General features: G+C 41.2%; 1 protein-coding gene across 3 annotated transcripts in view; it reads left to right on the top strand.

Annotated features, from left to right (window-relative positions):
* GCLC (glutamate-cysteine ligase catalytic subunit) overlaps window positions 1-23,436 on the top strand; it is a 50,703-nt gene that overhangs the window by 17,809 nt on the left and 9,458 nt on the right. Inside the window, exons 1-12 of one of the 3 annotated variants that reach the window (XM_047858324.1) lie at window positions 5,534-5,599; window positions 7,012-7,124; window positions 7,986-8,168; window positions 11,697-11,810; window positions 13,461-13,519; window positions 13,629-13,762; window positions 18,283-18,357; window positions 19,058-19,174; window positions 20,207-20,345; window positions 20,790-20,902; window positions 21,648-21,740; window positions 22,039-22,143. In XM_047858324.1, the coding sequence (XP_047714280.1) occupies window positions 7,021-7,124; window positions 7,986-8,168; window positions 11,697-11,810; window positions 13,461-13,519; window positions 13,629-13,762; window positions 18,283-18,357; window positions 19,058-19,174; window positions 20,207-20,345; window positions 20,790-20,902; window positions 21,648-21,740; window positions 22,039-22,143 (1,236 nt within the window). In that variant the 5' untranslated portion in view covers window positions 5,534-5,599; window positions 7,012-7,020. Of the gene's footprint in view, window positions 1-5,533; window positions 5,600-7,011; window positions 7,125-7,985; window positions 8,169-11,696; window positions 11,811-13,460; window positions 13,520-13,628; window positions 13,763-18,282; window positions 18,358-19,057; window positions 19,175-20,206; window positions 20,346-20,789; window positions 20,903-21,647; window positions 21,741-22,038; window positions 22,144-23,436 lie in introns of those variants that run through there. The other 2 variants (XM_047858322.1, XM_047858323.1) reach the window with 2 other exon arrangements.

The raw sequence follows: 23,436 nt of genomic DNA, 5'->3' as shown, positions 1-23,436 counted from the left end.
CAGATGTACTTTTGGGGATTTCCTATGTAGTGAGTTAATAGGCCCATGTACAATTCCAGGACTGAGGTTTCTTTTAGGTTTTAGTCCAGTGAGGTTCAATGTTACTCTCTGTAGTAATAGAAATGTTTGCTCTATTCAGTAGGGTAGCCAGAGCCCTATGTGGCCAGTGGGACTTGGGAACTGAATTTTTAATTTTATTTTAAATCTAAATTGGAATAGCTACGTATGCTTACTATCTACTATAATGGACAGTGTGAATTTGTTTTTCTTTTAGTGAAAGGTGTCATTCTCTCTCATAATCTTCCCAGAAGCTCCCATTTTGTCTCTTTTAAAGTCTTAAATTTTTTCACTTAGACTTCGTATTACTAATGTTGGCATGTGAAGAATTTTTCTCTGTGTGGGCCAAGATAATGATTCAAGGAAGTTACTTCACCTAATCATACAGGAAATTCACAGATGTTATGCATTGTTAAGATTGAGATTAACATATTATAAATAAAAAGCAACCTACTCTGTCAGCTTAAGTCCTAATCTAGGATGGCAACAGAAGACCAGGTCAGGGCAAGGCCACATTTATTTTGGTTTCTAAAAGTGTAAAGTTCCCTAGAGTACACCCTGTGTAATTCTGTGGTATGAAATGACATTTCACAGTAGGAGAGAAAGTCAAAATACATCAAATATTATAAGAATTTGACATAACTGTAGACTAAACTACTAAAACATTTCTTTAGGGAACATAGGGCAGTTTACTCTAACATATCAACAGTTTAGAACATCACCATATACATGAATCTATAAAAGCACATGTATTCCAGTTTCTACTTCCTAGTTACTGGTCCCCCCAAATGCTCAGACATTACCACATAAAACACTGGTTTTGATATTTGTAATGTTAGATGTGTCTAACCTGGGAGTCCACCTTAAAACCAGATTCTGAGTCATATCAAATTTCACTACATTCATGTAAGAATTTCTTATGTAAGTTTATTCACTATCTTAAGCACAGCTATTCTTTTGGTCTTATCATTTGCCTCTTCCCCATTTAAGTACTGGGGTTGAAAAAAAAGCATCACTGTGGCTAACACCTCTTGGGGTGCTCTAAGTTTGGGTATCATGCTGGTACCCATCATATGGAATTGGATGCCATCCAACTGAATGGTTGAGAGTGCTCAAAAATATTGGTCCTTTTATTTTGCCATGTGAGAAAACTGTCTTCTGGATAGAAGGCATGGCCGCTAGCTTTAAAATAACTTATAATCTAGAGAAGGACTGTCATGGCATGATCTCTTTGGGGAGGGCCCAGTTTATCTGCATCTCTGACCAGCCAGAGAGGCGATGATGCTACAGTCAGGATGGTGGTTGGGGAAAGCATGGGAATCCTGTGGGAAGTTATTGAAACATCAATAGACCCCCCCCCCCTTTGGCCAGTCCCTTTCCTCCAGGAAGCCTTCTGAACTAGACTGGATCAGCTCCTCCTATTACACATGCACAGCTCTGTTTGGTTATCTCCAGTGCTCACCCAGACCCTTCTGTGTTATTGGCTGTGGCTTTAGCAGCAACGGAGGAAGCTTGAGAAAAAGGAGCCACACCTGCCTGACTCTTCACAGTATTGTCAGCACCTACCCAACACTGGGCCTTGTTGAGCGGGTGAAAGGACAAAGGGGGGCGGGGAGGGTGGAGGAGCAAGACCATGGGTTTTGGCACTGATTGGTCATCAACTCTAACTGGGGCCTTAACCCTCAAAGTGGCTGTGGGCTTGTTTTGGAGTTAGTGTAAGGAGAAAACTGCATCTCAGAAGCAGGTTATTCTAGCAAGAGTCAAGACTACTGCTTGGGCCACTGGAAGAGAGCCAACAGTGGAGCTGAGGACCTGGCCCTGAATTTTGAAGTTCAAGAGGATGGCTGGAGACAAAAGAATTTCTTAGAGTATCATCTCTCTAAATAGGGAACTGCCTGTAACTGCTTCTGAGCCTTATAGAACTAGATTGCTTTCCTAATTAAGTACTGTTTTTACTTCCAGAGAGTAGAAATCTTAAAATTCGTGTTTTATAAAATGTCTAGCTTTTTCTCAAATTCCAAGCTCTCTGAAACACTTACCTTCATGGTAGAGTATCAAAAGTATTTTTTACAAAGGAGATTTATTTTAAACTAGTGGTAAATGTCATTTAAAGACCACATAAATCCTACAAAACTTGAATATATTAACAGTTACTATTGTTATCTTGAACTCTGATGCCATGATCGCTTAACGGTCGACTATATATTCAGCATTGTCCTGAGAACTTACATCACCCTCAATTAAGATTCTTTACTTTTCTTGGCCTAATTTTAGATGAACATAAAGCACCTCGTGCTTGTGGAAACCTGCACTGAATAACTAGTGGATTATTGTATTCAGGTCATTCCTAGCAACACTATATAACACATAAACTACACAATAGTCTTTTGAATGTGCCTTTGTCTTTGATTCAACAGCTCAGAGATATTAGTGGCTTTTATTCTAGTGGGATAAAATTTAGCCTTTTTCACAATGAAATTAAAAAATTTTTAATGTATAGAAAAAGTGCACATTTTAAAATAAGCATCTTACATAGTGGTTGGTTATTTTTATTGTGTCTCTTCTCCCATTTAAAAAGATAACTAATGGGTACCAAGTAGCAGTGTCCCTAAGTTACATTTAGGGAGTTGTAATCTGTGTACTGAGAATAGAGCCCAATGGCTATTTTTGCTACTTCCAAATATGTTGATTACACAAATTTGAATTAGTTACTCTGCAGTCCACTTACAATATCTTGGAATTGTGTATGTATGCAATGTACATAGATGTTGCTGTAACTCTGAATACACAGCCTAGATGCTACTCAAAGTTAGGAAGCTGGTACGGTTTAATCCTTGGAATCTGTTTTATTCAGAAGGGCTTCTGTATCCTGTTTTGTTATTTTCTCTTTGATTTTGTCTTTTACTCTCATTCTTTGTTTGCAGAAAGGGTTTAAGATGGGGACAAAATCCAGATAATAATAAAGTCACTGTGGCTTTAGGTATTTTACATTGGGAAAGCATTGCCTTACTGTTTGACTTTATTATCACTGAACAGCTAGCTCACTGAACCAAACTCCATTTTGGCTCTAGTTTGGCTGTTAGGAGAGACTGAGTTAATTATTTGACTGCTTGTGTGATCTAGAATTACAAATAAACTTAAGTGTATTGAGGTGGGTCGAGGAAGATTTTAACGTTTATTTATTTTTGAGACAGAAAGAGACAGAGCATGAACAGGGGAGGAGCAGAGAGAGAGGGAGACACAGAATCTGAAACAGGCTCCAGGCTCTGAGCTGTCAGCACAGAGCCCAACGCGGGGCTCAAACTCATGGACCGTGAGATCATGACCTGAGCCGAAGTCGGATGCTTAACCGACCAAGCCACCCAGGCGCCCCTCGAGGAAGATTTTAAAAAAGATAAAACTAGGAGCTGAAGGAACCATTCTGAGCACTGACGCAGGAAAATCAAAGCCACTATAGGGGGTGATTGCTTCAGAACACCCTAAATTTGAGTTTGAAAAGCATTCAGAAAATTCTTCAGGCTTCTAACTGATCTTTGATTTTTATCCAAAAGTATGTTTGTTTGTTTTTTCTCATTTGGTAAATGTTCTTTTTTTTTTTTTTTTTTTTTTTTTTTTTTTAATGTTTATTTTTGAGAGACAGAGAGACAGAGCGAGCGAGCTGGGGAGGGGCAGATAGAGAGAGGGAAACACAGAATCTGAAGCAGGTTCTGAGCTGTCAGCACAGAACCGGACAGGGAGCTTGAACTGTGAGCTTGAACTGTGAGATCATGACCTGAGCTGAAGTCGGATGCTTAATTGACTGAGCCACCTAGGCGCCCCCATTTGGTAAATATTCTGATGTGTTTGTTTCATTCACTTAATGAGATCATGGATGATTATTTTTTAATTAAGGAGCATTTCTTTTGTAAGCATTTTAAATGTCATCCATTTGGCTGATATTTAAAACTCAGACCAAGTTTGAGCTTTTTGCTCTTCAGTGTCATTCCCATGCTTTAAACTTAGGGCCTCAGAGTGATTTTGAAAACTAAGGATTTCAATTTTTTCAAACCTAGGAAACCAACCAGAGTTTATTCTACTTTAGCTTGTATCATAGATACAAAAGTTATTACTCACTTTGGTAATAGATAAATGATGGGAACCCAGTAAGCTAGGAAGTCTCTCTTCATCTGTCCCACAGGAAACATGTTATCTGGTTAAGAAGATAACCCAGATAGCAGATGATGCCTTGCAGACGTGTTGCAGCCAGTGGTCAAAGGAGGAAGTACTGAAGTAGGAAGACTCCTGAGAGAGTTAGTAAGGCATCATAGAGCCAGAAGCTCTGTCCTGGGCCTAAGAGATTGGCTGAGGCATCTATTTAAATCTGTAACTGTACCTGTGATGTTTCAGCTTCTATGGTAGAATGTCAGGTCCATTTCATAAAATTGAGTCATAATCCATTTTTTATATTTTCAGCCAGTGTTCTATTCTGTCCCTGCTTCATATGGCTTATAACGATTCTTTAAAAAGCTTCTCATCACTAACCAAGATTGGCATCCTCTATAGTCCTAGCAGCAAGGTGTGCTGAGCCTGGAGGCCAGGCAGGCTGGGTTCACATCTGCTCTGACATTTGTGGTCTAGGGCAAGCTTACTCAGCCTCTGTGCACATCTTAGCACATCTGTAAAATAGGTGATGATGCCTACTTTGAATGATGGTTTGGAGGTTGGGTCTGCATAGGAAAATTCGTGGCCTATCCTTTCTCATTATGCTCATTTAAAGGTAAATTTGTGTCTTTTACTTAGGATATTTTCATGTATCTATCCTGAGACTTAGTTTCCTGTTCCATCAGCTCTGCTGATGAGGAAGGAGAAACTATCTGAAAACCTGTGCTTAAATATGGGAGCAGTTTCAGATTCTGCCGCCCACAGTTTTCAGGAATTTGACATTGAGTGATCCTACAAGTGCAGATTTCACATTTCTGTTTCATGTAGCTAAGCCAAGTAGTCTTACCTATTTTTTGAACTAAAAATGTTCTAATACAAAAACAAGAATGGGAACTTAAACTCATCAATAAAACTGCTATCTTAGTTCAGGCTACTGTACCACACACCACAGACTGGGTGGCTTAAACAACAGACTTCTGTTTCTCATGGTCCTGGACGTTGGGAAGTCCACTGTGAAAGGTCGGGACAGATTCATTTTGGGATGAGGGCCCTCTTCCTGGCTTCTGAATAGCTGCCTTCTTGCGGTGTCCTCACATGGTGGCAAGAGAGGTGATCTTTTCCATTTCTTTTAATAAGGGCACTAATCCTATCCCATTGGGGATTAAGGGCTTCAACATATGAATTTGGTAGGGGTTGGGTGGAGCACATTCAGTCCCTAGTAACAACTAATAAAAGTTGGTTCAAAAGTGTGTTGTTTAAACCTGCTAGGCTATTTCCTATGGTTACTAACATTCTTTCCTCCTTTATAATTATATCTCTTAGCTGAGGTGTAAAACAGTCTCCGGTTGAACATTACTGTGTCTGTGATGGGGCGCCTGACTGAAATGCCTTCCAAAGCCAGGCAGGTACACATAATAAGTAAAGAGAATAGGCCACTGCAGACCAGAGCATGGCCCTCCGAGGAGAGGAGCTCATACCCTGCCCTTCAAAAGGGCAATACTGGGCTTTTGGGCATTTGTGGAGTTTTTTGTTTTTTAAATTAAAAAAAAATTTTTGAGCTTATTTGGGGGGGGTGGGGCGGAGAGAGAGAGAGCATGCACACGCACACACATGCATGCGTGAAAGGGGCCCCAGGGGTGGGGGTGGTTAGGGAGAATCCCAAGCAGGCTCCACATTGTCAGCGTGGACCCAGGAACCCTGAGATCACTCAAGACCTGAGTTGAAGTGTTTAACCGACTGAGCCACCTAGGTGCCCCTGGACATTTGTTTTTAAGGCTGGAAATCTGGATTTGCATGTCAAATGTCAGGTAGATAGTGGAGATAGTGGATGTATTGTTGCTTCCTTTTTTTTTTTTTTTTTTTAATAAGTCAAACAAAATACATCTGCCAACTGAGTATGCTTTGTGGGCACCAGTTTCCTACCTTTTCTCTGTTTCGGTATCTTGTGCAGAGGGTATTCTCAAGTGTTTGCCTGTATGATCTGATTCCATACCTTTTCACTTATATACAGGTAATGTTTTATTTCAACCATAAATTGTGATTCATAGTCTTCACTATTTATACTATCATAATTTAAAGCATGTGTTTTCAGGAAAACAAAAGCATGTTCTATTTGTACTCCACCCAGAAAAGACCTACTTTGGTATTTAACTCCTGATTTTTATCAGAATTCCACCAGGTGGTGTTATCAATGCAGTAGTGCACCTTACACTGTAAATTTTGTATGGTTTCAGAGTGGGCAAGTTGTCTTAAGTTACTCATGAGAAACCAAAAGTAAATTGTTGAAACTCCTAAAATAACCTCTCCATATTGGTGTGTTTATGATTATGAATTAACTCTCCAATAGTGGGACTTACAGTTCCATTTATCCTTATCCACTGGCAGGTTATTAATCTACCATGATTAGAATGCCCAGATAACTACTTACCTTCAGTAAGCCATTTGAGGAAATAAATTTTAAAATGCAGCTTCTTTGTGTAACTGAGATTTACAGAATCTTAGCTTTGAAATACTTCTTTTGAAGTGCAGTCTGTGAAAATGGGCATCTTGACCTTTGTTTAGCATATTAAATAGAGCAGGAGAAAGAAATAATTAGGGAAAAAGTTCTTGTCCTCAAACAGTGCCACTGTTGACTGACGAGTTTCTCCAGGTTTTCATATGATGCAAAAGAACACTCATTGTGTGCAGTGTAAGCAGATGTGACAGTCTCTAGTTACTGTGGGCCCTTTCCAACCTTGATTTTCCTGCCTTCTTCTAAAGGTCACACTGAACCTGAGTCTGGAAGAAGGTTAATCTCTCTTTTACTTTCAATAGGTGGAATACATGTTGGTGTCTTTTGATCATGAAAATAAGAGAGTCCAGTTGGTCCTGTCTGGAGAAGAAGTTCTTGAAACTCTACAAGAAAAGGGGGAAAGGACAAACCCAAAGTAAGCTGATAAACTGAAGGATTGTTACAGTGTTTCTGAAACTGATAGAACTATTAAAATAGAATCTTTCCTCAGATGTATAGGAGACAGGGTGGCATAGTAGTTGAGGGCACAGGTTCTGGTCCTCCCAAGTTGTCTGGATTCAAATCCTGGCTCCCCTACTTCATAGCTGGGTGCAACCTTGCACAAGTTATTTCTCTGTGCCTTAGTTTCCTCACCTGTAAAGTAGGGATAATAATACTTTCCATGTAGGGTGTGGACATTAATATCTTAACGTATTATAAAGCACTTAGAACTATGAGCTCAATATAAAACCTCTTTAATATTAATAAATGTACAAGAAAAAACAAAAACAACAAACCATTGACAAAGCGTTACTGAGATCACAAACCATGGTGCCAGATTGAGCTTACAGAGGAGGGTGTTTGGCTGACGGGATGTTTTTGCAGTATTTCCTTAAGTAGGCAAAGAGGTGAAGGGGCATGTACTTTCCAGTTCAGTTTTCTGCTCACTCGATTTTGGGAGGCAGCATTTGAGTTTGGAGTCTAGCATTGAACTGAAAGAGCCCTTAAGGCCAAAGGCTTCCTCTCCTTTGTTGCAAAGTGGACTAGCTTGTCTTGGACAGTGATTGCCCTGTGTGTGGTTCTCAGTTACTTAAAAATATTTTGGGTCCAGTACTTATAACCCTTACATGGTTAAAGAGCTCTGGAGAATTACCAGCCTTTGGGAACTGTGAAGGAGTTCTTAGCTTCATTTATACTGAATGGTTTCTAAATTTTTTGAATTGACTTTTTAAAAACTTCTAAAAATTGAGTAGACAGCAGCAAAATATGATGGAATGGAATTTTCCCTCTTCTGTAGCCATCCTACCCTGTGGAGACCAGAGTATGGCAGTTACATGATTGAAGGCACACCTGGACAACCGTACGGAGGAACTATGTCCGAGTTCAACACAGTTGAAGACAACATGAGAAAACGCCGGAAGGAGGCGACCTCTTTATTAGGAGAAAATCAGGCTCTTTGCACAATAACTTCATTTCCCAGGTTAGTTCCTATATTAACATGCCCCAGCAGATAGTTAGTTCAGAGCTTCAGGTTATAAAAAGCAAATCATGACCCAAGCATTTGACTGTACAGTTCTCATACTTTACAGACAGTTCATACTTTGATAGAATCTGTAATGTGAGAGCTGCAGGCAAAAATTTCATGCCAGTTCCAGTTGGTGGGTGGTGGCCCAGAGCATTGTGGTGAGAGCATTGGTCTGGCCTCAGTGGGCATGACCGTGGGGACCCCCGTGACTGATAGCCTTGTGGCAGAGTCCAGCCCCAGCCCCAGCCCGGCTGGTAGGAGCAGCATGTCTGCCACGCAGTTCTAACCCTGTAAAGAGTAGCAGAGTCTCTCATGATTATCATGTGCTCTTCTCACTCAACTCTGACAGTTGCTTCCCCAAACCTGTGTACCCACTAGCGATTGGTGATATTGGTGGTGATTGGAGGATCACCTGTTGGAGGGCTGGCATCAGCACTTCTGGTCCACTATTGATCCATCTTAACTATGAATGAGGGGGTCATCAGGCCATGTTTGAGTGTTGTGATGAAAAGGCAATTTACAGTTTGTCTTCAAATCTAGTTATGGCTGAAAGCTCATAAAAGTAAATATCGAGTAAAGTGAATAATAAACGGTGAAGCTATATTCCTAGCATAGAAGGAGGTCTATAAATAGCATAAAATTAAACCCAGGAGTTCTGCATAGGAATGCAGTTCTACCAAATTGTCAATCTGGTTCATCTATGCTAGATATCTGTCAGGTTGTGGCAAAGTGTGTTTACCTCCTCAAAGTTCAAAAGAGCTTTGTTTGGGGATTGGTTTCCTTGGACTGGAACACTTAGAACTATCTTTATACCCTCCCTTTTTTTCCTGATAAAAGTATAACGAACATAGGCATTCTGAATCTTATCACTGGTCTGGGAAGGATGCTGAATAGGAATTTTCTTTGTAGAAAATCTCCATCTTAACATAGAAATAGTTGAAACTATTTAAACAACTTGGACGTCTTGTTTTCTGTGATTCCTTCGTGCCATTATGCAGGCCGCTCCTCTTTCCCTGCCAAAAGAAAATCCCCAGCTGAAGGAGGGTGGATGGGTTTGCTTGGAAGAGAGTTGGCATGGTCCTTTGCCCTAGATTTTTGAGGAGGTGAAAAATCACGACTGTGCCTGTCACTCAGATACTTGAGTGCCTGCTCCATGCCAGACCCATGCAGTGTGGGGATGCAGTCATAAATGCAAACGGCAGAGTCTTTACCTGTGCGGAGACCGAGTGATCAAATCCCTACAGATCCACCGAACGTGAAGTCGAGGCAGTGCCGTGAGGAAAAGACATGGAACAGAGACCGGGACGAGGTTGTTGGGTGGACTCTGCTGGGGGGGGGGGGGGGGGGGGGCGTGGCTGATGATTGGAATGAAGTCCAAAGCCCTGTTGGGAATTGGGAGTACGGAGGGGCAGGATGGCCTAGGAAGAGGGAGCAGAGTGGGTAGACGTCTCAGGATGAATGGGGAAAGCACGGAGCCTTGAGAGAACCAAAAGAAGGCTAGCCGGTGGGACCGGGGTGCTGCAGGTGAAGGGGAGCCTGGGCACGTAGTTGGCGGGGCCAGATGAGGTTAACTGAGAATTTGAGTTGTTATCCCAAAAGCAGTAGGAGTTATAAAGGGAGACTTGGGACAGAAGAATAAGTTTTCTTCCAAAAATGGATTTTTTTTTTTAAAAAGCTTCATCATACATTTTTTTGATAGGGCATTTTTGGATTTGTTAAACGAAACAATTATTATTTAGTTGTAGAAGGTTCACCTTATATTCGTAGTGAATGAATGATAAGGAAAGTTTTCTTTTGGGGTCAAGAGAGAAAGGAGTACTTGGTTTCTTAAGTGTAAATAGTGTGATTTTTCTCTCTGTAAAGAGGCAAAATCTCATGGATCCCGAAGCCCAAACAGTGGCCAAGTGAATTTTTAAATTTAAGCCAACTTAAATGGAAAATTTAGTTCCTCAGTCACACTAGCTTCAAGTCAGGTGCTCACTAGCCACATGCGTGGGACACACGGGTATTGGACAGTGCAGACATACATTAAACATTCCTATTGTGGCATAGAGTTTTGATGGATGGTGCTGGTCTGGAAGAAAAGCAGTGCTATAGGAGTCTGAAGATCTGAGTTCTGATTGCCTTGTCCTGCCAGACACATTCTCCTTGTCCTTTCCATTCAGCCTAATTCTGGTTGGCTAAGAATCCCCAAGATTGAAGTTTGCCACTCTTACAGGACTTTTCCTGAGTTTGCAGGCTCATAGTAGAGAATGGACATAGGTGCAAGAATTCTCAGGAACCCTCATGAAAGCTGGAAACTGTTTCCCAGATAAGATCAGCAAATTCAATTGTTGTTCACAAGGCGGATGTGGGCAGCCAACGGGTACTTTATTTTATAAAAGGTAGGGGCTGAAAATAAGGCATGGGCTAGTCTTGGCTCTAAGGCCAAAAGTTTCCTACCACTGATCTAAAGCCCTGACAAGGGCCTGCCTTGTTTTGCCTTCATGAACTGTCAGTCTTTGTCCTCTCTCAGACCAGCACACTTAACTATGACCTTAAACTTCTTAACCTGAGGAACTGGTGGCATCACTGCAGTTGATGTGGAATTTGAGCTTTACCTCTAGGGATAGATACAGAGCTTCATTTTTGCGTGGAATTAAAGCTCTTCTTTGGGTCAAGTAAGATAATAAGGTTGGGTTTCAGACATCAGAGGGAGATCTCAGGGGTGGATGGGGGCACCTGTAGAGACACTACCTAATCTTTTTTTTTTTTTTTTTTTTTTTTTTTAATTTTTTAATGTTTATTTTTGAGAGACACAGAGTGTGAGCAGGACAGGAGCAGAGAGACAGACAGACAGACAGAATCTGAAGCAGGCTCCAGGCTCCAAGCTGTCAGCACAGAGCCCGACACGGGGCTCAAACCCACGAACCGTGAGATCATGACCTGAGCCACAGAGGCTCCCCTAGACACTACCTAATCATGATGGACTCGTGAGGTGACCTGGAGAGGCAAAAAACATGAGAGCCCTACGATATTTGAACAAAGCTTATCAACAGGTTGGGGGTGGTGGTGGTGTGCAGGGGTCAAAAGACAATCCGAGACATAAGAGCTAGTAAAGGAAGACATCTCAGAAACTGTGTAGGGGGAACCCATAACCCATGACAGTTGATATGATGTAGCCTAGGGACTTCTGTGCTGTTGGTCCTTGCTATTAAGTGAAGAGATGGGTGGAGGTGAATAAGCTCTGTAGAGATTGCAGGTGGATGAAAGGTCTCTAATACAGTCACTAAAGGGCTGCAATCACAAAAGATGATGCTGAAGAAGACCAAGTGCCGAGGGGGTGTTTGTAAAGCACAAACAAGTATTTACATGGTGTCCGTGTGCTGACTTTCCTTAGTGGGTAACATGGAGAGGCGTGGTTCTTAACAGGTGCGGTGATGGTGAGATACAGTTAACTTTTGAAGACAAATCCTGCCTACTTAGTTCTTTGATTTGTTGTAGATTAGGCTGTCCTGGGTTCACGCTGCCAGAGTTTAAACCCAATCCACTCGAAGGAGGAGCTTCCAAGTCCCTCTTCTTTCCTGATGAAGCCATAAACAAGCATCCCCGCTTCAGGTGAGTATGGCTCTGCGAATGAATGCAGATGTGCCTCACTAATTACCATGCCTTCTAGGAGTAAGGTGCTCCTTCCCAGAATCCTTGTCGCAGTTAAGAGTTCAGGCTCCTCTTGTAACTAACCAGAGAAGCCAGCGGGCATATGTTCATTTGGTTGGTTGTTTGATGCTGCTCAGAACCCGGCTGACTTGCCCATTTTCCAAGTCATCTTAAAGCGATTCGCTTCTTTAGTGTGTGACAGCATTCTCGAGCAAGAGGCAGAGGAAGTGGTGTTACTGCAGAGCCTGCTGAGAGAACATTCCATCAGAATATTTTGATCCACATTAAAGTCATTGTCTTCTTTAATGTGCAGGTTCTTTTCAATCCTAGTTCCTTAAATGCCTGTTTGGGGAAGTTTTCTCTTAGAGAGGGACAGAAAAGGTAGAAATAACTAAGTGATCTACTCCTCTCACTCAGTATACCTTTAGAATGAGGCAAAATATGTACAACTCTGTACCTTCTGCTCTATTAACTTCTAGGTCTGTTTGTAGTTTCATTCCTGGGTTTTAAGTTGCTTCAGGGCCCACACTCGTCAGATCTTGCTTTGTACCTTGAGTTTCCTCTGACAGCCTAAACCTAGGCTCCTCACCTACAGGCAGGAACCACGGGACTTGTCAGCATTCACTCCTTTAACAGGTCTGCACATCTGCTATATGCAGAGACTTTGGGGAAAACAGATTTATAGACATAATTCCCAATTTCAAGTGTTATATTGTGCCAAGGGGAAAATAGAGATACTCGGCTGCAAGAAAAGGTAGATGATGCTGGATGACAAAAGGTAGATGCACCAGAGACCCTCCTTGGAGAAAAGAGGATGCTTCTGACTGAGGGGACACAGCAGGCACGTGAAAGAGGTGGCCTGCATGCTGAGGCTATATCACCACTGTCTGCTAGAATCATACTGACAGCCCCAGATATAATTTTAAATTTTCTAATAGCCACGTGAAAAAAGTAAAAAAGATGGACTTTATTTTTTCTTTAATTATCCAAAATTATTTCAACATGTAACCAATATTTTAAAGTTATTGATAAGACCTCTTTATTTTTGTAGTAAGTCTTCCAAATTCGGTGTGTATATTATCTTTACACCATATTTTAATTAGGACTAGCCACATTTCAAGTGCACAGTAGCCACAGTGGGCCCGGTGGCTTCTGGATTAGACACTCTGGGTCTAGAGGAGAAGTATTAATGTTGCAGTTTGGGTAGGGCAGTACCAAGGTATTGGGGCTCCAGAGATGCCTAGGGAAAGTGAGTACTCAAGTTTGGCGTCTTTGTAGTTAACACAGGGAACGGTAACATACAGTGAGACCAGACCATGGCATACCCCAGACACTTGAATTTGATCTGGTAAGTTACAGGGAACTGGGAACCCAGGGTTGAACAGGGAGGAGAATGGCATTCTTGAGCAAGAGGGGGAAAAAGTGGTGTGACCGCAGAGCCTTCTTACAGAACATTCCCTTCGAGTATCTTGATCCACATAAATATTCAGTAGGATTGCCTCAGAGAATTACTTTGAGGGAGGGTTTCGTTCTGTTTATTTGTATAGGATCAAATTCTTGTACATGATGTTCTTAGGTAACCGATTCTTGACGTTTGATTGTCTGTTTTAGTACCCTAACAAGAAATATCCGACACAGGAGAGGAGAAAAGGTTGTCATCAATGTACCAAGTAAGTCCAGAGTGAGGCGATAGCGTGGGAAAGAGACAGCTGTGGAATTGTTGTTTCATCCTGGAATCTCACCCATTTCCCTTTTTTTATTTTTAATTTAACAATACAGTATTTAAGGACAAGAATACACCATCTCCATTTATGGAAACATTTCCTGAGGATGAGGAGGCAGCAAGGGCTTCCAAGCCTGATCATATTTACATGGATGCCATGGGATTTGGGATGGGTAATTGCTGTCTTCAGGTATGGCTTCAAGTATACAGAGAGGCAGTGTGCCTTTGTCCCTTTCTGTTTACTAACTTCTTTTTTTTTTTTTTTTTTTAATAAATGTGCATTTTAAAAAGTTAACGTTTTAATCAAGTTGAACTGAAAGCCAAGTGTGCCTTTCTGAAAACTAGTGATTTTAGTAAATTCATTAGTAGCTATCTTGATGGAGAATTGACAGAATCTCCAGTTTACTGCAAATATAATTAATTGTTAATTAATTTACAGTGTGAAGTATTCCATGATGAGTCTCTAATCTTTTCTAGTGATGGATGGTCTGGCTTAGAGCTTGTAACATCATTCAGATCTGTTTGTGAAAATGAACTCTGGATGCACTCCAGTGATTTTGTGATCCAAGGGAAGGACTGTCTGGACTTGAAATTTTCATATTCAGGCAAGGCCATCTAGTGGCATAAAAAGAACTATTTAGCCACCTGTGTGTGTCTTGCCCCGGGCTAAGTCACACGGGGTAGGGTAGCCTTTCTGTGTTTACTTGATTAGAACTTTCTGTGGATCTAATGAGATGGTGGATGCCCTTGGCACAGGCATTGTGCCCAAGGACCTGGGCGGGAGGGCACAGAACCTATCAGGCAGCATGTGGGCCTGCACTAGGGTCTCAGTTGTTACTCCTCAGGTATTTGGGGAGCTCCATTCACTTCTTTTGGTCTTGGTATTCTTATCCGTTAACAGGAAGATTTATATTAAGGCCCCTTCTGGGTCTGACTCTAAGCTAGTATTTACTTCATTGTTTTTGTCAACAGAAGTGCTGGTTTTAATAACCCTTCGTTTGCTTAAAATCATGTTAGAACAGGAGTTAGGAGTTGCACAAATTGAAATTTTCAAATAAAAATAGAGGCTACTTGTTACTGTCTAAGGAGATTGTATCCAGTTCTAATTACTTGAAGATTAGAAATGGTGTCCTTAGAGGCCTGGAAGGGTGCAAAGCCCGGCCCCCTTCTGAGGTCACTGGGCCTCCACTCTGCCTGCTTAGCACCCAGAGGCCAAAAGCACAGAATTCCCATCATCTTGAACAGCTGCAGCATAGCCATGCACCTTCTTGCACATATAGCTCCGATGTGCTTATTTTTACAACTAGGGATAATGAAAATTGAATGCCAGAGTCCCATTGTTCTATGCTAAATGTGTCTACATGACCATAATTTTTTTTTTCTGATTTTCCTGGCTTACATAGGTAGTATAAAGTGTGTCTTCCAAACAAATATAGGCCAGTAGGTTTCTTTACAAATGGTCACATTTCATAAAGGGAGCTTTTGACTTTGGCCTGTATACCTGCTTTCCTGTCTTAATTACCAGTTTTTTGTTTGTTTGTTTGTTTTTTAAGAGCACCATTAAGATCTAGGGTTTAGTGCATGGCTTTAAAGTTGTCAGGGGCGCCTGGGTGGTGCAGTCGGTTAAGCGTCCGACTTCAGCCAGGTCACGATCTCGAGGTGCGTGAGTTCGAGCCCCGCGTCAGGCTCTGGGCTGATGGCTCGGAGCCTAGAGCCTGTTTCTGATTCTGTGTCTCCCTCTCTCTCTGCCCCTCCCCCGTTCATGCTCTGTCTCTCACTGTCCCAAAAATAAATAAAAGAACGTTGAAAAAAAATAATAATAAAATAAATAAATAAATAAATAAAGTTGTGTCAGTGCAATGGGAGTACTGATTGCCTTTTCTTGGTTTAATATGAAACCAAGGAGCCTTGCCAGGGATAGCACAATCACTTCATTCCACCAGGATGGTCTTTCCCTTGTACTACTATACAAGTAAATGTGCTCTAATGGTGGGTAGTAACATTTTATTGCCTGGAGATGCACTTTTCCGTCCAATTTAAGCTTTGTTGTGGATTTAGGATTAAGGTTTCTTTTTTCTCGATGGCATGTCCAAGACCGTACTTTGAATACTCCACTTAAAAAGTCGTTACCACAGGTCATGTATGGTGTATGGGAAATAAGATGAATTCCATACCTCCCCACAGAAAACCCTGTTTTGTATCTCTCATGTGGAAAAGTAGAAACAACTTAGCAAAGTAAAGCAGAAAAAGTTTTAAAGTAATTTTTAAAGGTTAATGAAGACTTAATTGTACAAAACAAAAAAATCATTTAACCACGCTCAGATTCTTGACTCTTGGGGAGTTTTTCAGGAATCGCTTAGTAAGTTGGTGTACATTGTGCTAGGTTTTCCCCCTCTAAGAAAATCAGGTGGCTTCAAAACTGGGTTCTAGATAAATTTTAGAGATTCAGGTTTCCAACATCTGTTTTTCATACTTTCTCTTTTTTTCCCCTCTGTTTCCTAGTGACATTTCTTCTCCTCCTATATGATACTTTAAAAGGACACCAGAAGCCAAACCTGAATATTCATACTTTGAGGCATAAGAATTCTTTGTTTTCCTTTCCCCACTGAAGCCATTAACCATAGTCCTGTTTGATTTGAAGATAGCTCTAGAGTACTGAAGCCAGTTACTAAATAGATTTAGAATAACTAAGTCACTTCACTGTTGTGACTTAACTATTGAGTTCCAGGTGCTAATTTTCTTAAGGATACTTTACCCCTAGATTTCCCTATGAGTTGCCTAGTATATGCCAGGCTGTCTAAGAGAAGCCAGTCAAAAAACTGGAGAGAAAACACTTACATTGTATCTATTTAAAGATAGAAATAACAGACACACACTACTATACCTCAAGAGTAACAAAAAAGGATCTAAACAAACTAAGGGATGCATATTCAGAGAATTCAGCAGTCAAAACACTTGGGGAACATTGAGGTATTTTTAATCTCCGTCCATCTGAATGTGGCCTCTAGAGTCCCTATTTTTTAAGTATCTCACCATTTTATGAAAATAAAACTTCTTTACTCCCCCGTAGTCTCCTCTTTGGCACCCTCTTTCCTTCAAGATACACGAATTCATTTAACAAATGCTTATTAAGCACCAGGTAAGTGTCACTTTACTTCACATTTGGAATAGAGAACAGCAAGGCCCATCCCTGCCCTCAGAGAACTCACATTTTCGTGGGGATTCCCAGCTCGGAAGGGTCTAAATACTCAGCTTACTGTCTTCTGTTTTCTCACTTGCCATTTTATACTTCCCTTGCACAAGGTGATTCCTGAGTTCTCACCACATTGCAGAAACTGCCCTTGTTTTGGTTAAGAGTGACCTAATTACCAGTCCCTCTTAATCTTTATTTTAACCTTTGATAAGCTTATTCCTTGATGTCTATGATGAATTAGTTTGTAGTGACTGATTAATTGCTAGTACATTTGAATTAAAATACAGCATTGAATCATTAACAGAAATTACAGCAAGTTGTCTAAATAATTATTTTCTGTAATTAGTTACCACCCTGACGTGAATAGAATTCTGCAGGTAGGCTGTGAGTCTCGAACAGAAGTTCCTCTGAGACCTGGCTAGAACTATGGGAAATACCTGGTTGGGATTATAACAATAAACATATTCGCTCAGCTGCTTCCTCAAGGATTAAGCTCATAAATCACCTCCTGTACCAACACGAAATTCAAAATTTTCATTGTTAAATAACAGAGGACATGAAAGCTGTTCCCAGTTGGCAGTTTATACGGATGTGCTAACACAGTCATGATTTGTGTTCCCAGTCCCTTCCTTCCACTGCTCCTCACCCCAAGGCAGGCAGAACCTTTTTGGTTTCTTTCGGGTAATTGTTTTTAGATTTGTGCTAATCAGTCATGTGATGTTTTTTCTCTGCCTTACTCTTAAGTGTTCTGCTTGCCCCTCTTACGTGGGCTCCCTGTCCATCTTCAGAACGTGACCTGAGCCTTCTCCCTATTTCTCCACCCCCAGACTTTTCTTCTGGGCATCAGCCCTGGAGACCCCACCTCTTTAAAGGGCTTCTTTATCTGCTCCTGGCCTTTTACGCCCATCGTGTCTTGGTGCCTCTGCTCACTGTCTGTTGTAGGAACACCCAAGCCAAAACTCAAGTCACACTTTTGTTATCTGTACCCCACCGGCCCCCAGGGGCTGCTTGGACTTGGGTGTGCCCCTTGCACCAGCCGTGCTTGGTTCTTCCGGGTTAGTTGCAGTATTTTAACTAACTCTCTCTTCCTCTAGTTATGTCCTGTTCCAAGCTATACTTTATACTGCTGCCAGGGAACTTTGAAACCCACGCTTTTGTACCCAAATTTATATAACCCTTCAGCTATAACTGAAGTGAATGGAAAGCTATAGAGGGAAATGAGCCAGCACAAGAGGAAATGCCTTGCTGAACTCATTATTTCTCGAGTGTCTTACTTTTTTTTCCTGACATTTCAATCTTACTTAACTTAGGAAATGGTTGTTTATATTAGTTGTGAACATGGTGAAATACCATATTTTGGCAAAATTCAACCATGACAACTTTTTAAAAACATTCTGTATTAAATGTTATTAGCAATGGAGTAACCGTGGTCCCTTTTCCAGCCATCTTCCTTGTCAGAGTAATCTTTGGGAAGGATGTTCATGATTTGTTGTTAATAACTTACAATTCTTAAACAGGTAACGTTCCAAGCCTGCAGCATATCTGAGGCCAGATACCTTTATGATCAGCTGGCCACCATCTGTCCAATTGTCGTAAGTAGAAATGACATCTTACTTTAAACGCTTCTTTGTCTAGAGGGTGCTTGTGCAGAATTTGCTGACCATGTGCTATTGAAGTTCACGTAAGACTTCATTCAGAAATGAACTGACATAAATAATACACATTCAGAGCTAATGGACTAAGACTCTAAGCTGTAAGAGTTTACTGTTGCTAGTAAGACATTTGAGGGTTAAAGTGTTAAGTTTGATTGCAGCCATTTCCCCCTCCCATCCTTCACATTCTCATATGAGAGAGGGGATGATTTAAAATGCATCAAATCCGGAGCGCCTGGGTGGCTCAGTCGGTTAGGCTTCCGACTTCGGCTCAGGTCATGGTCTCACGGTCCGTGAGTTTGAGCCCCGCGTCAGGGTCTGTGCTGACAGTTCAGAGCCTGGAGCCTGCTTCGGATTCTGTGTCTCCCTCTCTCTCTCTCTGCCCCTCCCCTGCTCATGCTCTGTCTCTGTCTCAAAAGTAAATAAAAACATTTTAAAAAAATTAAAATGCATCAAATCCAAGAACTTGAGTCTCTTCTGGTGTCTTTGACTGTGAGAAGGCAGGTACAGACAGATGGAGTATAACTCCATAGGGGTTGCATAAACTGATTGTTCTAGACCAGAGATAACTGCATGGTGCTTTTCTCACCTTGTATGTGACACTTTGAACCTGCAGGTGCTGACTCTTGTTTGTTTTTAGATGGCTTTGAGTGCTGCGTCTCCTTTTTACCGAGGCTATGTGTCAGACATTGATTGTCGCTGGGGAGTGATTTCTGCATCTGTAGATGATAGAACTCGGGAGGAGAGAGGACTGGAGGTGGGAGTGATTTTCCTTAATAGCCTTTTAAATCAAGCAGGTAAAATGGGGTTATTGTAACTATTTGCCATTTTGAAAGTCTCCCTTTTTTTTTTTTTTGTCTTGAGTGGGTTAGTCACATATGGGAAGAAATTGACAGGTTATCAACCTGTCTTTGATGTCCTAGTGTTTGTGTTGGGTGAATACGTGGGAAACGATTTGGTTTGGGTGAGGAGGTTTCATCACTTGTTGATGAAATTTGTATTTGTTTCATCCTCTTCTAAAACTAGTAGTGCTATTTTTCTATATTTTGGAAGTCCGTGCTGATGGGCTGCTACTACCAGAAGGCTTTTTGGTGCTACATGAATATTTTGTATATGAAGATTTCTGCTGTGGAATCTGTTGTCAAAGATTATTTTGCCGCATTGAAAGGGGTTAGGTTTACCTAATAAGGGTAGGTTAGTGCCTCTTGTTTTATATGACTGTTCACCTCTCCCAAGCTGGAGTGTGCATCAGAACCACCTATGGACATGATTAAAACTAGTCCCCCAGGCCCATTTTCGATCTAATACACCAGTATCTCCAGAACTGGGACCGGGGCACGATTTGTAAAGCCCTCTCGAGCACCCTGGATGTTCTCCACCAGGACTGCAATACCACTGCTCTCATCTTGCTGTAAGCGTTCGTACATTGTTCAGCAGGTTGCCGAAGGAGAGAGAAACTGTAAAGGAGAAATGATCTTAATAGCTTCGTTTTACATTAATAGGTTTGCTTCTAAACTTTGCATTTATTTTCTTAGCTTAGGAAGAATTAAAAGAAAAAAAAGTATATTTAAATCCTATCAGAACAGCTACTTAAATTACTTCCAAAATTGTTAAAAACATAATTTTCCCTAATAACTTCTCAGGATTAACTTATTTGAGGATCTTAAGGTTGGACATTTGTATGTAACTGTTATATATAAAAAATCATTTTAGTAGAACTATTTGGGGCATTAGTTTATTTCCAGAGCTTATTTTCTATGGCATTCATTTATATTTTTTTCAATTTTAGCCACTGAAGAACAATAGCTATAGGATCAGTAAATCCCGATATGATTCAATAGACAGTTATTTATCTGAGTGTGGGGAGAAATACAATGACATCGACTTGACAATTGATAAAGAAATCTACGAACAGCTGCTGCAGGAAGGTGAGTAGCCACTCGTGTTCTCCAGATTTGATTGTACACCTTTAGTTCTTCAAAATTCTTTACAACTCTTTGCCGACCCCTGGTTTCTGTTCCTGGTGTGAAGTCTATAACTTGTCTTATTTGGCTGCCTGTTCCTAAAGTTTCAAGTTTCTAATTCTGAGATCTTCTTGGCTTTTAGCAAAGGAACTTACTTTGGAGGTCTGTATCTAGGTCCACACCAGTGCCCCAACCAGGCATTGTGTAAGTAGCAAATAAAACTCTGGCGTGTGCTCAGGGTCTGTAGAACAAAACCGTGGGTGACATACAGAGACCGAACTAACCAGCCACTTCCTAAGCTTCTCAGTGCCCTCTCTTCACACCTGCTGAGCTGTCCTGTCTCCTGACTGGACATAGACACGGTGGAGCCTACAGCTTTGATGGGAGTCCTGTGTAATCTCTTGACAGGCATTGATCATCTCCTGGCTCAGCATGTCGCTCATCTCTTCATCAGAGACCCACTGACTCTATTTGAAGAGAAAATACACTTGGATGATGCCAATGAATCAGACCATTTTGAGGTATCTCCTCTAATTTTTTTTTTAATGTTTGTTTGTTTTTGGGAGAGAGACAGAGTGTGAGCAGGTGAGGGGCAGAGAGAGACACACACACACACACACACACACACACACACACACACAGAATCTGAAGTAGGCTCTAGGATCTGAGCTGTCAGCACAGAGCCTGACGTGGGGCTTGAACTATTGAACCACGAGATCATGACCTGAGCCGAAGTCAGACGCTTAACTGACTGAGCCATCCAGGCGCCCCATCTCCTCTGTTTTAAATGCATTTCACTTCACTAACCAAGATGGAGGTCATTTTCTGTACCTGTGTACAGCTAGTAATAGGAGAAATGTCCTATGCCTTTCATTATCTAGTGCAGTAAAGAATTAAGAAATTTTAAATTGGTTTAAAGTACCCTATTTTAGGATTCTGACTGGTTATATCTCTGGTTCTGCATTTTTTTCAATATTTTCTCTTGCTTGCATAAACGTGAAAAATTCAAACATGACACATGAAAAGATGGCTTCAGTTATTTCTGTGCTGCCAGCATATCACCCAACTTTTGTTAAATGTTTGTTTACCTAACAGGTCACACACCAAGAAAATCTCAAATGGTACCTTTTTGTATTTGTAAATTAAAGAGTACTTGGTATTAACAGTGAATAATCAATCATCCCTTAATAAAGACCAAACCATCTTAATATTTTACTGGACATATGGAAAATTGGTTTTATTTTCCATTTGTTTGATTTTATATAGAACATTCAGTCCACAAATTGGCAGACAATGAGATTTAAGCCGCCTCCTCCAAACTCTGACATTGGATGGAGAGTAGAATTCCGACCCATGGAGGTAAGATACACTTGGGCAGGAAGTGACTTACATATACCCGTCCTCTGCCCATCACCCTTCTGATGCTCTTCTCAAAGGTTCTTGGAAGGACATTCAAATCAATTTTGTGCTTGATAAAAGCAGGTCTAAAAGCTAAGGTGGATTGATTTCTGAGAAGAGATTGTGGGCAGAGGGCTTCAAGCCCTGGGTGGGGGAAGTCGGAGCTGGCTTGGGAATGACATGATCTGAGGAGGGGCCTGTAGGGAAGAGCATGTTTATGTGGTTGGTCCATAACTTTTCTGGGTTCCTGCTTGTGTAGGTTCAGTTAACAGACTTTGAGAACTCTGCATATGTGGTGTTTGTGGTGCTGCTTACAAGAGTGATCCTTTCATACAAACTGGATTTTCTCATTCCACTATCAAAGGTAAGAATGTGTTTGAGGGCAGTGATCAGTCTAGGTATCTATGGATTATCTATGGCTCGTTTACATATAATATTTTAAATCTGACCTTATTTTGAATTTTCACCATTTAGAATAAGATGCTTCTCCCTCCACTCTATTCTCTTTTCCTTTTAAACCTAAGCTTAGGCTGTAGATTTTGGTACTGCACTGGTGGAGATTCCTCGAAAACAAAGTGCTAACACTAGCTCCTTTGCCCAGTTGAAAGAGATTTGGGGTTGCTTTTGAATAACCACTTTTATAGAGGCTTTCAATTCAGGGTGATGGTTAGAATCCACATATTGATTTCATTTTCCCCCAAATGCCACTTTAGTGACCATATTAAAACTGAGAGGGCAATGTATAACTGCAGGGAAGGGTCACGTCGGTGGAATAAACTGGAGGTGTTTCTGGACAATGTAGATGGGACTATCAGAAAAACAACTAATAGTTAATCAGCTTCAGCCCAACAAAACCAAAAAAGGAGCTCTCTGGAAGCAGTTTCCCAGCAAAGCCTTGGAACAATTTCAGGCCATGAGGCAGCAGCTAACTAACTAGAAACCTTTGGTTCTGGGGCCACTCGGTCTCTGGCCACAGAAAGTGTCTGGGAAAGGTGGTTGGGCCCAGTGAGGGGTCTGCTGAGGTTTTATTTCCAGAGAAAGGAGAAGGATAGCAGCCCTGTCAGAGCAAGCATGGAAGAAAGAAATAAATGCCTAACTCAGCATCTGCTCCCACCTCACTGCCTACTCCCTCCATCAGGTGGGACTTGTCCCGCCCACACACCCTGAGGGAAGTTTGGCCATCAGCCTATCTCTGCCTGCTCTGAATGCCCAGGCCAAAAGTAAGCCACAGAATTGTGTGAGTCCATTTGCCCATATGGGTGTCCCTGCCAAGAGGGATCAGCCCATATAAGGAAAATTCCCTGTAAGCTACCTGCCTAAGCCTTTGTTAACAAATATGAATAGGTGTCTGAAAGTCCATAGAAAATGGGTAACTTTTAATAGCCTTAAAGGGCCCAGTTGGGTTTACAGAATGCCTTCTCCTCAGTGAACTAGTTAATTAAAGAAAAACGGAAGAATTCTTAAATGCTAATTAGTGCCCTTGAAAAAATTCTAGAGAAGAGTCATGTGTGTAAAATAAGCAAGCGTATGGACCAGAGAGCATTTGGAGAAGAGTTCTTAAAAAAAGCTACACTTTTAAAACTTCATATATTCACCAGTAGAGCCCATGTTACTGAAGATCCTAGTTAATGATTTGGGAAACCAAATTGAGATTTAT

The sequence above is a fragment of the Prionailurus viverrinus genome, chromosome B2 (genome assembly GCF_022837055.1).
Source record: "Prionailurus viverrinus isolate Anna chromosome B2, UM_Priviv_1.0, whole genome shotgun sequence".
Taxonomy (NCBI): Eukaryota; Metazoa; Chordata; class Mammalia; order Carnivora; family Felidae; genus Prionailurus; species Prionailurus viverrinus.
The sequence above is the reverse complement of the archived record's forward strand: the minus strand, read 5'-3'. Positions and strand labels throughout refer to the sequence as shown.